Source organism: Dermacentor andersoni, chromosome 7 (assembly GCF_023375885.2).
Source record: "Dermacentor andersoni chromosome 7, qqDerAnde1_hic_scaffold, whole genome shotgun sequence".
NCBI classification, from domain to species: Eukaryota; Metazoa; Arthropoda; class Arachnida; order Ixodida; family Ixodidae; genus Dermacentor; species Dermacentor andersoni.
This window is the reverse complement of record NC_092820.1, coordinates 164,596,345-164,609,194: the sequence shown is the minus strand read 5'-3', so window position 1 is coordinate 164,609,194 and position 12,850 is coordinate 164,596,345. Positions and strand designations below refer to the sequence as shown.

At 49.2% G+C, this 12,850-nt stretch overlaps 1 protein-coding gene across 2 annotated transcripts; it reads right to left on the bottom strand.

The window, feature by feature from the left end:
* Positions 1-792: 792 nt before the first annotated feature.
* LOC126533250 (xaa-Arg dipeptidase-like) lies at positions 793-9,280 on the bottom strand. Of its 2 annotated transcripts, XM_050180525.3 has the most exons (3): positions 8,994-9,280; positions 4,752-4,936; positions 793-2,873 (listed from the first exon to the last, which is right to left on the bottom strand). In XM_050180525.3, the coding sequence occupies exons 2-3, from the start codon at positions 4,917-4,919 to the stop codon at positions 2,718-2,720; spliced, it is 324 nt and encodes a 107-aa protein (XP_050036482.1). In that variant the 5' UTR covers positions 4,920-4,936; positions 8,994-9,280; the 3' UTR covers positions 793-2,717. The 2 variants fall into 2 exon arrangements, with proteins under 2 accessions (XP_050036482.1, XP_072145236.1); XM_072289135.1 differs by lacking the exon at positions 8,994-9,280 and having other exon boundaries at positions 4,752-4,967.
* Between the last annotated feature and the right edge of the window lie 3,570 nt (positions 9,281-12,850).

Sequence of the window (12,850 nt, the reverse complement as noted above, 5' to 3'; positions counted from 1 at the left end):
TGCGATACTGTAACACCTGCACTTTGAACGTAAATTTCTACCAGCGCACGCAGCATTTTTGTTTCATACAACTGGAAGTTGAGCAAATTGGTGGGGATTCATATTGCTGAGAGGCAGGCGAGAGTACGTGGACACAGAAAGCAGCAAACAGAGCATGTATCTGAGTGGTCTTGTTCGATTCATTTGTCTGCGCTTGCATGCCTGCCGAGTGGTAGAATTTCCGCTTACGCCGGCTCGCGCAGGACGCCATTTATTGAAACATTCATTGGGCTGGTGCTTCCAGAAAAAGATATATATTTCGCGACGAGCTAGTGAACCTGTGGCCCGTTCCTCTGTGTTAGCGCAGTACTACAAAAAGAATTACTTTAACAAAGACAAAGCTTGGGCCATGAAAACTGACACCAGGCACGGTAAAATTTCTAGGTGAAAAAGCATCATTTCGGCTTCCATTCGGGATACGCGACGCAGGTTTCTCCTAAAGGGGAGCCGAAGCGTCGTGATAAATTTGTCTGAATGTTTCTGTGCTTGAGGTCTTTATGATCCATGAGCCATGCTCACTGTTAGTACGATGTATTTACAGCGAACAGATGTCTTTCGCATGCTCAGCGCAAATCCCGTCCACCTTTCCTCCGTGTCCGTAAACTCCACCTGATCTCTGGGGTCGTATTCTGCAACGATCACTTTCGGCGATAGTATCGCCATCAGGCGCGCGCGCTGATTGGCTGGTTGAGCACTACGTCATGCAAAGGCGACAATATCGCTGGAGATACAGTCGCAAACTACGTCCTCTGGTCTTGCTGTGAAAACGTGTCGCTCACCTGCCGATGACAGCCGCCACGCACATGCGTGGCCCAGTTGACTGGGAACTCGGTGCGAAGGTCTGATACGCACGGCAGAGAAGAAGAGGAGATTGTGACCAGCCTGATGCCTACAGCGATAACGAATTATTTGACAATTAAGCTAGTTAACACACTGGTGTGAAATTCCCCATCAAAGTCAACCTTCTGCCTATCGGGGAAAAGCTTCCGCGCCCTTAATTTCCCTTTTCAAAATAAGTTTCATTGCTTCATCATCTCATGCGGCAGTGAACCGATGCATATGCTATGTAGACGTGACACAACGTAAAAAGATTCGACGACTTCCGATCTTCTTGCGTGTTACAAGCACGATGGTTTGGTGCACATTCATCTTCAGCACGTGCCGTATATCTCAGCGGCGGCTGCCCTGCTAGATCTGCTGAAGAGTGCGTTCGAGTGCAGCGATAACTGCGCATGCCCATTCATTCTTTTGTGACCGTGCAGCAGCAGAAGCGCGCGCACAAGTGTGGTGCTCGACGTGTGAAATAGACGCGGCGAGGTTGGACATTTTCTGGAGTGCGTCAGAGTTTCAGTGCCTCGACCGGTAGCGCCTGCCCTGCCTTCGGATGATGGGCGGCCCGGGATGAACACCGCAGACCTGCATTTTACATCAGCGCTATGGCGCGACATTCTTCTTCTATGGAGCTGCGTGGAGGACAGTGGTACCCGGTATTTCCTGAACTATGTAGCGCTGCGCGAACGTCGCTTCCACGCGCGCTTCTTTTTTTCTGCAAGTACAAGCTGTTCTTGACGCATGCGAATCGACAATGTTAGCGTGTAGTTTTTTTTTTTTTTTTCCCTGGCTCTTGCTTGCTTGCTCAGCTCATTCTGCGTATTCGAGGTGCTGAACACGTAACGCGCGTGTTGTGGGACGCCTTGCCTTGCCCTGTGAATGCAGGGCGCATGGCAAGTTCACTATTTACGGAGTACACCGGTTTTATTGCTCTTTAATTGGTATCTGCATTTCCCTTCGAGAAATACCGGACTTGCGACCTCTGCCAACTGGAAGACGAGACCTTCAATGTCATATCGTGCTCCTTTCAACCTACATAACATCCTCAAGCGGTAGCAATTAATTAAACTGCTAAAGTTTAACGCCCTGCAACTTCACGGTGGTCCATGAGGTACGCCGTAGTCTAGAACTCTCGAATAATTCTGGCCACCTGGGGTTCGTCAACGTGCACTCAAAAAACGGTACACGAGGATTTTTTTTTTTTTTTATTGTATTCCGCCCACATCGGAAGATGGCCGCTGTGGTTGAAATCAAAGGCTCGAAATCGTGCTCCACAGCACAACGCTATGCTTAGTGCGCTACCGCGGCAGGTTCCAAAGCAACACGTGGACTACATTAGATATGTGGTTGCAGAATGCTATCGTACGTACGTGGCCGCTCAAGTTCCTTGCACGTCATTTACAGTGCACGAGCGTTAATTCTTGCACTCCGCTTCAATCGGCATATAGCCGCCGGGCCAGTCAGTATAAGTAGTCCAGCTACCTTGGTCTCAGCCGCAGATGGCCGCTGAGTCGAACAGAAACAGACGGTAGTGTCCAAACCGTGGCACCTATGGCGTGTTTTTCGGCTCCGCAGTCTCTTCCGGCGCACGTAGTTAACAGAAGCATGGTCTTCGCGATAAGCTTCTGTTACTCGGAGAAAGCCGCCGCTGGGTTGCGGACTTGGACATCACCTATGACAACTTTGCTAGTTAAAAGCAAAATTGAGTACAGAAAATTTCTGATCAAGAAATAGCGTATTTCATTTGCATATGGCAGATATGGTAATACAGCAGAGGTCGATCGCCGGCATTTCAGCCGGCGCTCTGCAGTACGTCAGCTGAAATTCAGATTGCATTCTCGGCGTCCTCAGACAGCCTTCGAGCCAGAGCCCGCCATCGTGGGGCAGGTGCATGGAGACCGCCTGGCCGCCTTCCATTCCGCGAGGTCCTTGCGTGCCCTGGGCAGCAGCTGGGGGTCGGCGAATACGTCCAGAGCTGTTAGCGCCAGCATCTGGCTCGCCCTCTGCACGAGTCCCAGTGAATTTGTTAGAAGTCGCAGCTACTGCATTCTTTAAAACGTTTGTACCCTTTGGGGACTTGTCTTGCTCCACAGCAATAATCGTCGTCTTGCGCGCCTTTCCTTTCATAACGCTGCGCGCCTGGTACTTCCAAGCCACGGTTGACATGCGCGTCATCAGCGTGACATAACATTCTCGGCAGGAAAGTAGCGAGCGCAGAGTTTTCAAGAAAGGAAACGCAAGCAAGGCAGATGGCGATTATTGTTATTGGACAAGATAAGCCCCGGGTGCACTTTAAGAGTCGTTGCTTTTTTTTTTTCTCTGCTCCATTTCTTGGTAAAGTGACCCTTTAAGGCCCAATCACAGTTGCACATTAAGAGAAATTGAAACAACTCGTGCACCTTTATCTCTGGTCATATGTATAAAAAAACAATGAAATTTTACTTGAGCTATAATGAACCGAATCAGCGTAGTAATTACTTCGCTTTTGGTCTGCTGAGCTATCCACAACAGAAAACTCGCTCCAGTCTATCGAAAACGCTACTGTAGGCTTTCAGTTACGGCGCGTTCACTCTCTCGTTGCGTGCGACGAGACGCTCGTTTCCGGCGGCCAACTCTCACGAAATGCGCTGAAACTCACCAGGTCACTTCTCGTAGTTATTTTTTTCTGAATTCATGGTTAATGCAAGAGTATTCGTAGGTGTCTATCGAAATACACTACACACACAACATACGCAGACACTGTATTACGTAGGTCAAATACGGTGACGAGCTTCCATGACAAGAATCTCACTCCCGTCTAGTTTAGCTGGCTCCATGCCGTTTCAGCGTCGCAAACACTCGCACTGTAACTACAACGATGGTATGCTAGCCGACAACACCACGTTGGCTGTGTTCACAGCTATACAGCACGTTCACGACTACACAGCGGGTCTCGGCTATTGGCTACGTAGAGCAAGACGTGATTAGCGCTCACAAATTGCATTGTACCACACTTACATACACAGCGCAGCATAAACCTCGTTCTTATTCGCAGACCAATGAATTTCACAACGGGCTCGAATGATCCCGTTTTCGTAAACGCAACACAAAAGAAAATGCTACGTGCTTACGGACAAAGCTGTGTAATTCCCAGCTATTTCAACGCACATAACGTCCATGTGTACATTTGTCCTGGAGGCTTCACATGAAGCACAGCATAAATACACACCAGAAAATATACCTGCAAACAACGTGACCGGCCACGGCCATGCGTGCGCCATTTTAAAAATAGCTAGCCGGATATTTACAATCGAGAGCAGCTTCCGCCCCTATTCCCTCCATTCTCTCATAATCCCGCGTTCTGGTTGGCTTGCAACAAGCGATTAATTACTTTTTTTCTGTGACTAAAATCTGTTGCGGACCAATCGGCGTTATATGCGACGGCTTTTCTTTTTCTGTCGTGCGACGTAGATTTTCCGGTCACTGAAGTAGCCACCAACTAGAAATTTGTCATGTTGTGCGGGGGGTCGATTCCTGTAGTTGTCAGAAATTTCAGGTCTCAAAACAATGTAGCTTATATGATACGCTGGGCATCGCGGTATTGTAACGTTCGTAAAGTATCCAAGTACAAAGGCTTTAAATATTATATCGGTGGCTTGTTTGCGGTAAAATTATGCGCAGACACGGCATTTCGTACGGGCGTTTTGGATATGGGGGTCACGACCCAGATCTTGTCTAGAAAATTTCAGACCTGCTGAACGAGAGTGCCTGAGCCATAATGGAGACACGGGCTTGGTTTTCGGCAGTTAGCCAGTAAATTCAGTATGTGGTATAGGGACGTCGGAACGGATGGGTCGCCCTGATATGCGGCGATTCTCGGGGCCGTGTGAACGCTGTCGTACCCGAGTGGGAGCCTGGGCGCTTTCGGATCCCGCGGCTTGTGCGAACTCCCGCGTGTGGCTGTCTTGCACCGAGCCGATGGCGAACTCTGGCAGCAGCGTGGGCACCTCGTGGGACACGTTGGAGGCGTCGCTGGCGCCTCCTGTTGGCACCGCGCGGGTCAAGTCCATGTCCACGAAGTGGACGCCTGCGCCGTTTTAAAGGGCCCATCACCAGGTCTCGCCATTTTTGAGCTGACAAGCGCAGAACGTACAATATACGATAACGATCGTATTTGCAAAGTATTACATCGCTACGCGCCGCGGAAAGGTCTGAAATTTCAATCCGAAGGCCGTTTATTCTTTCTTTCGCGGCGACGACGTTCCAACAACACCACCTAGAGGGTGTTGGCTCCAAGCCGGACGGTGACGTACACGTCTCCCTGCGCCTACATACTCGTCTTTGCAGTGTGACGTCAATCATCGAGACACATGACTTCGAGAATTATTGAAGGGAACTTATGTTATTTGTGTGATCTGTTGCTTGAACGACGAAGTGAAGTTTAGAGAAATAATGAAACACACAAACGGAATGTCTGCGCGTGTTTTTTTTTCTTTTACTTCGCACCGAAGCAAGAGAGATGTACTTCCGCTCGTCTGCATGTTCCCAAGGTAGTGCAGTCACGCGCGCAGGTACCGAAACTATGCTATTTTCTACCGTGTTTTAGCGCGTGATCATGCTCTGCGATCCGCTTGTGTCTGCCTCAGTATTCGTATAGCACTGAATTACACCGCTAGTCATGTGTCCTCGTGCACAGCGCACAGAATCGTGCGCTGCGCGAAACGGAACAATCACAACAGCTCGAGCGCGACGCCGTCAGCGGAAGTGCGCGGCGCCGCAAAAAGAAAAGCGAGGACAAAAAAGGAAAGAAGGCGGGGCCCGTGACACATGCGCCACGCGATCCTCGAGGTCCGGTATGGGAGAACGCAGGGAAGCAATTTCGATTGCAGAGGCTAGACGGGGCGAGTGGAGAGAGCGTCTCGCTTGGCAGTGGAGCTCGCCTGCTGAAATCATGGGTTCGCCGCACTGAAATATTTCCCTATAGGCTATTAATGAGCCGATTTGAAAAATTTCTGCGGCAGAACGCTTCCTAGAGGCCACGTAACAGCTTTCAGCGTGTAACCCAATTTTGCTGTGGGGCCTGGTGAGGGGCCCTTTAAGGCACGCAACATTCCTTGTGAACCATACAGTACCAGACTATGCTGGCCGTGGATGCTGCTAGGTGCTCCTCCCGTCTTGCCGAGTAACTCGAACACAGGACAGCACTCGCAAAAGTATGTTGTAAAAGGAAGGACGAAGGGGGGTAGAAAATTAAGGGCAGCAAGCAACGTAACTGTTCCACTTCCCAGTGGATACCTGTCCTGTCCCACAGCCACGGGAGAAATACAGGCTAATAAAAAAGTAGTGGAGAGAAAAGATACAATAAAATAAGACATACAGAAAATAGAAAGGAGATAAAATGGGGAATTGTGAATTGAATAGAATTTTGCAGTTTGATGTGCCAAAGCTACGATTTGATTATGGGGCGCGCCGTAGTGGGGTACTCGGGATTTACTTCTAACTACCAGGGGGTCCTTACCGTGCCCCTAACGCACCGGACACGGGCGTTTTTTTTTTTTTTTTTTCGCTCCCATCGACGTGCAGCCGCCGCTGCCGCGATGTGATTCCACGACTTCGTGCTTAGCAACGCATCCCCATAGCCGCTAAACCACCGCGAAAGGTAGGGAAAAGGGGAACACTTATACATACATGGCTATAGATGAAGTACATTATTTAAACGCAGAAAGGTATATAAGCAGCGATTAACAGCACGGCGCTGTGCACTGTCACTAAGCCACGGCACTCGTGCATAACAAACAAACAGATATATTATATTATGTCATATAGCATACTGTACTATAATGTTATATTCTATGTTATATATTGCAGTATATTATATATATAGCTATCGGTACTACCCCTACCGAAGTGTCGTTAACTGGCTCTGTTCGCTATACGGAATCGCGCACTGAAACTATAAATGGTACGTAAACATCCTCACTGCAACAAATATGCACATGCGAGCACGTAAGTCCTTTATTAAAGCGAGCCCTTCTATGCCTTCTTCACTGGAGTTTGGCGCGTCTGCTCAGTCGGCTTCTCGTCAGGTAATGTGGGCTAGACCTGGGGACAGTGCAATAAGAAAGGGGACCGATTCCGGATATTGTATAATGAGCAGTGAGATCATTCGCGGAGATATAGTAATGTGCGGTCGCACGGGTGTTGTGGTTCGCCTGGTGGGGGGGTCTCCGCACCTTGCGTGTTGCCCAGTAAGCGTGTAATCATAATCATCATCATCATCAGCCTGGCTACGCCCACTGCAGGGCAAAGGCCTCTCCCATAATTCTTCAACTACCCCGGCCATGTGCTAATTGTGGCCACGTTGTCCCTGCAAACTTCTTAATTTCATCCGCCCACCTAACTGTCTGCCGCCCCCTGCTACGTTTCCCTTCCCTTGGAATCCAGTCCGTAACCCTTAAGGACCACCGGTTATCTTCCCTCATTACATGTCTTGCCCATGCCCACTTCTTTTTCTTGATTTCAACTAAGATGTAATTCACACGCGTTTGTTCCCTCACCCAATCTGCTCTTTTCGTACCCCTTCACGTTACACCCGTCATTCTTTTTTCCATAGCTCGTTGCGTCGTCCTCAATTTAAGTAGAACCCTTTTCGTAAGCCTCCAGATTTCTGCCCCGTAGGTGAGTACTGGTAAGACACAAGCATGTAATCGCTCCTATAAGAATAAAAAAGAAGCATGTAATCGCTATGCTGCAAAAAAAAGCACCGCGGAAGATGAACGTTTCTATAGCATTTAATTACCCACTCCACGAAATGTTTGCTTCGATAAATTTCAACTCGCGCGTTAGATCCGCATAGCCTTTTTTCGGTTAGTGATGGGATGCCGATGGCAGAGTACTGAATGGTGGTTAGACGCGTTTCCTTAACTTTCTTTAGTTATTGATTGATTATATACCCACAGCTCTACGAGGCATTACCATGGAGAGGGTTAATACAAATACTCAATGATAAGATGTGGAAGGTATACATGCTAGCAAGAATGAAGCACGGTTGGATGCGTAGACGCCACAGCAATTATCTATCGTCAGCGGCACTATGTATGGCTAGCATTTGTCGAAAGTTGGGGGCGTTCTATATATAACAAAATTTACGAATAGAACCGTATACTAACCTACTAAAAATGCGGCCCTTGAATGTCTAGTGTCTAATAACGACTATTTATTTTTTGTAAGATTAGAAAAAGGATGACTTATTAACAATCTAGCGAAACTTCTGCCCTATTTCGTTAGGCGGGGCTCAATGCCGTTTAGAAGTGCTTTGAAATGAGTAGCTTGCAAGTGACCACAAAGTTTCAGTTCACCCTTGTTTCTAAAGGGCTTATACAATGGCAGTTGAAGCGGCCGATGGGCCATATGCATGAGCCATTTTGCAGGCAGGATCCCCACTACACTAGAAAGAGAGGGAAGGGGGAAGCGAGAGAGGGTGGGAGGTTAACTAGACTGTCCAGTTCGTTGCCCGACAGTGGACAGCGGGAGGGGGTACGAAAGAGAGAGTGAAATAACACGAGTCCAGATCACTCGCACGCATTAAGCAAGCTGCAGCGTATCAACAGCCGGGCACTCAAGCCTGTCGCTTTCGTGCTCTGTTGGCTTCCCTGGCTGATGGGGCAGTATATTCTCATTTGCAGGGCACATTCGGCAATTGTCGAATATCTCGAGTAGGTGAACACGAAGGCCAGGAAGGGAAGGGACACACTGCTGTCAAACGACTCTCGTTGGCGAGAGACTTATCCCTCCCCCCCCCCGTCTTGTCTCGCAGTCAGTCCGGTAGTACACTAATGGGTGAGGGAACAAACGCGAGTTAAGGACATCTTAGTTGAAATCAAGAAAAAGAAATGGGCATGGGCAGGACATGTAATGAGGAGGGAAGATAACCGATGGTCATTAAGGGGTACGGACTGGATTCCAAGGGAAGAGAAGCGTAGCAAGGGGCGGCAGAAAGTTAGGTGGGCGGAAGACATTAAGAAGTTTGCAGTGACAACATGGCCACAATTAGTACATGACCGGGGTAGTTGCAGTATGGGAGAGGCCTTTCTTTGCCCTGCAGTGGGCATAGCCAGGATGATGATGATGACGACGACACTCACCGAGCTTCTTTCCGTGACTCCTGTAGGCCCTCACGAGCGCGTCGTTGTGCGCAAACAGCCTGCAGCGGCGGCCTCGGGCGATGGTCGCCTTGCAGCCGGTGGCGTGCGCGGCCGCGCAGAGACAGCGCTCGGCGCGCGCCTGCAGCGCGTCCAGCTCCTCCTCGGGGTCCAGCGTCAGCACGTGGCACACCAGCCGGCTCGACTCGGTGATGATGTTCGGGTACTGGCCGCCGTCCTCGATCAGGGCTGCGCGCGACGCACGCACGGGTTGTCAGGAAAGGTGTGCGAAGGTGAAGTGGCTTCAGGCGGCACTTGCCCACATATTCGCGCGTGGTCGCAGGCCCTGCGTGGGGGCTGCGCCTTGGGTTCGGCCCAAGGCGCAGCCCCCGATTTGTTGATTTGTTGATCTCAACGAAATCCTCAGCCGCATAAGGCTTCTAGCCCGCGAGACAAGTCGAAGTTGACTTTGGGCATGCCGCAAAAAAACTAGTACAAAGGAGGTGAAGTACAGAGTGGCGACGCTTCTCTCGCAGCACCTCAACGCAAATGATGAGACTACGGTAATTGCCTTGGTCTCCTTTGTACAGACCGTGGCAGAAATATACAAGCTGCAGAAACTGGCGTCACGAAAATGTGGCGGTGAATTAGCTCGGAAATCGAGAGTGGTAGACATGGTCAAGTTTTGCTTTGCCAAGATCTTGGTCAATTCGGCGAACAGCGAGTCAGTGTGCATAGTCGTCTGAGCGTACCACAGTAATTGGTGACCATGGCGGAAGAAAAAAAAAGACTAGGATGGAGAATGACATCAGACCACTAGCTTCAGCAAGGCAACCTCTTCACACACAAGGAGGGGTTCCTTTCATTCGAGGCCCCACTGCGCATTGACACTTAGGAAATAAATCCTCCTTTATTATCGGACATTTCGAGGCATTGTTTGTGGTAGCTCTTAGTGATGCCCTCGTTCACGTTCGAACCTCGCTACCCGCTCTTCTCTCCCCATAATAGGTCACTGTACCTGCGCCCTTCACGGTCTCGTCGTTTAGAAATTACAACTTGCCTACCGCGCGATGAGCGCCTATTTCCCGTAAGCCTTTCCTTTATATTTTTATTACTATACTTCAAGACTGTCACGTGATGCTCCCTACCATACTTCTTCCTTCCTCCATAGCCAAGGCATTTCATGCATGCTTCACATTCGGTTAACTAACGTAGGCGCTTCTGTTTCGACAAAAGAGATCAATTAGTAAGCCAGATCGCACATTTAATTCTTTCTGCCAGAGGACGAGATCGTCTTCCCGTAGGCCGAAATCACTTGGATATATTTCCACGTCATCTTGCCTAACTGACTTCTTCCTCAACAGCTAATGGCAGCATGGCGCTGGCACCTCTCCGGCATGAATAAACGATCCGGTGGGATTACAAGGCGACATTTGTTCGCAACGGTCTGATAATTGTGGTCAGAGGCTAGGCGATAGTGCGGTATATTCACAATTGACGCCAGTAAGGCTTCTCAAAGGTATCAAGCAGTTGCCACCGATGAAATGTCTCGCCTTTTTTGTGCTTTCTGCTCTTTGCCATTGGCTTGCACGCCGCTGCGCCGCTCTTGCCACGCCGACCAATCACCCAACAGGTATGATTGTAATTGACTAGAATGCACGCAAAAGAATCCGCACAAAATGCGGTCATGGTAGTATTCACAACATTGATTGATTGATTGATTGATTGATTGATTGATTGATTGATTGATTGATTGATTGATTGATTGATTGATTGATTGATTGATTGATTGATTGATTGATTGATTGATTGATTGATTGATTGATTGATAAGCACTACAACAACGCTATAACACGCCACAGTGAAAGACCCCCTATTATTTGGCCACATGGAATCCTCTATACCGTGCACCGAGAGCACAGTGCACGAGCGTTCTTGTAGTCTGCCATGATCACAATGGGGATAAAGTATTCGCGGATATCGAATCCGCAATGCTGCGCTCAACGGCACAAGGTCATAACCATTCGGCCATTGTGGCTTGTAGAATAGTGCTCGTCCCTCAATGTCCAGTGGCAATTTGGGGACAAACGCCAACTTCTCAGCAGCCTCGAGATCATAGATGGCCCTTGACAGGAAATGCTTTACTTGCCGAGTATCCTGGACGTGTCCTTGATGCGATGCCTGAGCATCGCCAGACTGAAGTAGGCCGACACGGCCGCGTCTGCAGCGTTCACGCCGTCCCACGGGCTGACGGCTGCGTGCGCCGCCTTGCCCGTGTACGTCACCGTCAGCTGCGGAACACATATGGGCACGTGGAACATCAATGCCGTCCAGATTTCTCTTAAAGCGAAACGTTCTGGCCGAGCACACGCGCACTCTGCTGACCTTGGCGGTGATGCAGGCCCCGTATGTAAATTGTCCTGCAGATGTGCCGCCATTTGCCAGCTCTGTGCTCTACGGAATTACGCAATGAAACCACAAATGGTACCTAAGTGTCCCGACGGCAACAAATATATAGCTTGCTGTGTTTCTTTGTTTGTTTCTTTGTTTGTTTGTTTGTTTGTTTGTTTGTTTGTTTGTTTGTTTGTTTGTTTGTTTGTTTGTTTGTTTGTTTGTTTGTTTGTTTGTTTGTTTGTTTGTTTGTTTGTTTGTTTGTTTGTTTGTTTGTTTGTTTGTTTGTTTGTTTGTTGTGCGCCTATTTCGTGAAGTTAGCCTTAACTGATACTTTCCGAGGGTTTGGCGGCGTCTGGTTGGTTGAGTTCATAGCCACTAGGGTGGGCCAGTCCTGGAGATAGTGCAATATGAAATTGGGCTGATCCCTGAGACATTGTAAACAAAGTGCAATACACCGCTGCGTGGTAAGGGGTTGCCGTATTTTGGCGATTTGCCGGGCCCGCACGTATAACCACTATTACGCAAAACGCGCTGCAGGAGGTTGATGTTACAAAAGAAGCTTACGCAAGTGGCTTAGCGTACGCAAAAACCCAAACATTGAGTTCTTCCGCAGTACTTTTGCGTTTTATTTTTTGGGAGGGGGGGGGGGGGACTTCAGGTCGCCTAGCTTCAATAACCTCATTAATTGTAGGTGTGTGCGATTGAACGGCCCGAGATCGCTATTTACAGATATCCGAGGCGCTCGTCGACTCTTTTGCGTGTATATTCGGTATAGAGTACCTAGTTAGATATCTATTTGCCACAGACAGACTGACGTGCGCAGACTTTCTTATGTTGTCTAAAAATGCAAAAAGACCAGCCGACACGGCAGCAAAACAGTATGTATTTACACGGCTTCAACGCATCTCTGTAAAAGTTAGGAGCGCGTCACCCAAGTGCTACTCTTGCGCCAATGGCGAAAGCTGTACACATTGCTCGCAGAAATGCATGACTCGCGAGTGAGCGCCGCACCTTCTGGCTCGCCGAGAAGGCAGTCTTCAGCACGTCATGAGCGCCTGGGTGGGCCGTCATGGCCACGTGGATGTCGTCGAAGGCGCCCTTCTCGAGAAGCGTTATCTTGCCCACGTTGTCCTCCTCTGCGGGCGTGCCCAGGACCACGATCTGCAACCGTTCGTTGTGCCCTAAAACTCTAACACAACTTTAATCTTTGGTTCCACAGCGTATCGACCAAACCGCGGAGCTCTAAGGCAAGCGTAGGTGTGGGTTCTGGTACTTGGGGTGAGCTCGATCGCTGCCACGGCCGTCAAAACATTTTCGCTGAACGCCGATGCAGAACTTTTTCATGGCAGATCTGAGGCTCGGCTAGCTCGATGACTCAGCATTTCTAGCCTGGTCTTCCTCTCGCTTACCATGCACAATGACATATCCACGGCTTGACGGCGTACTTACCATAGCATGAAATGTGG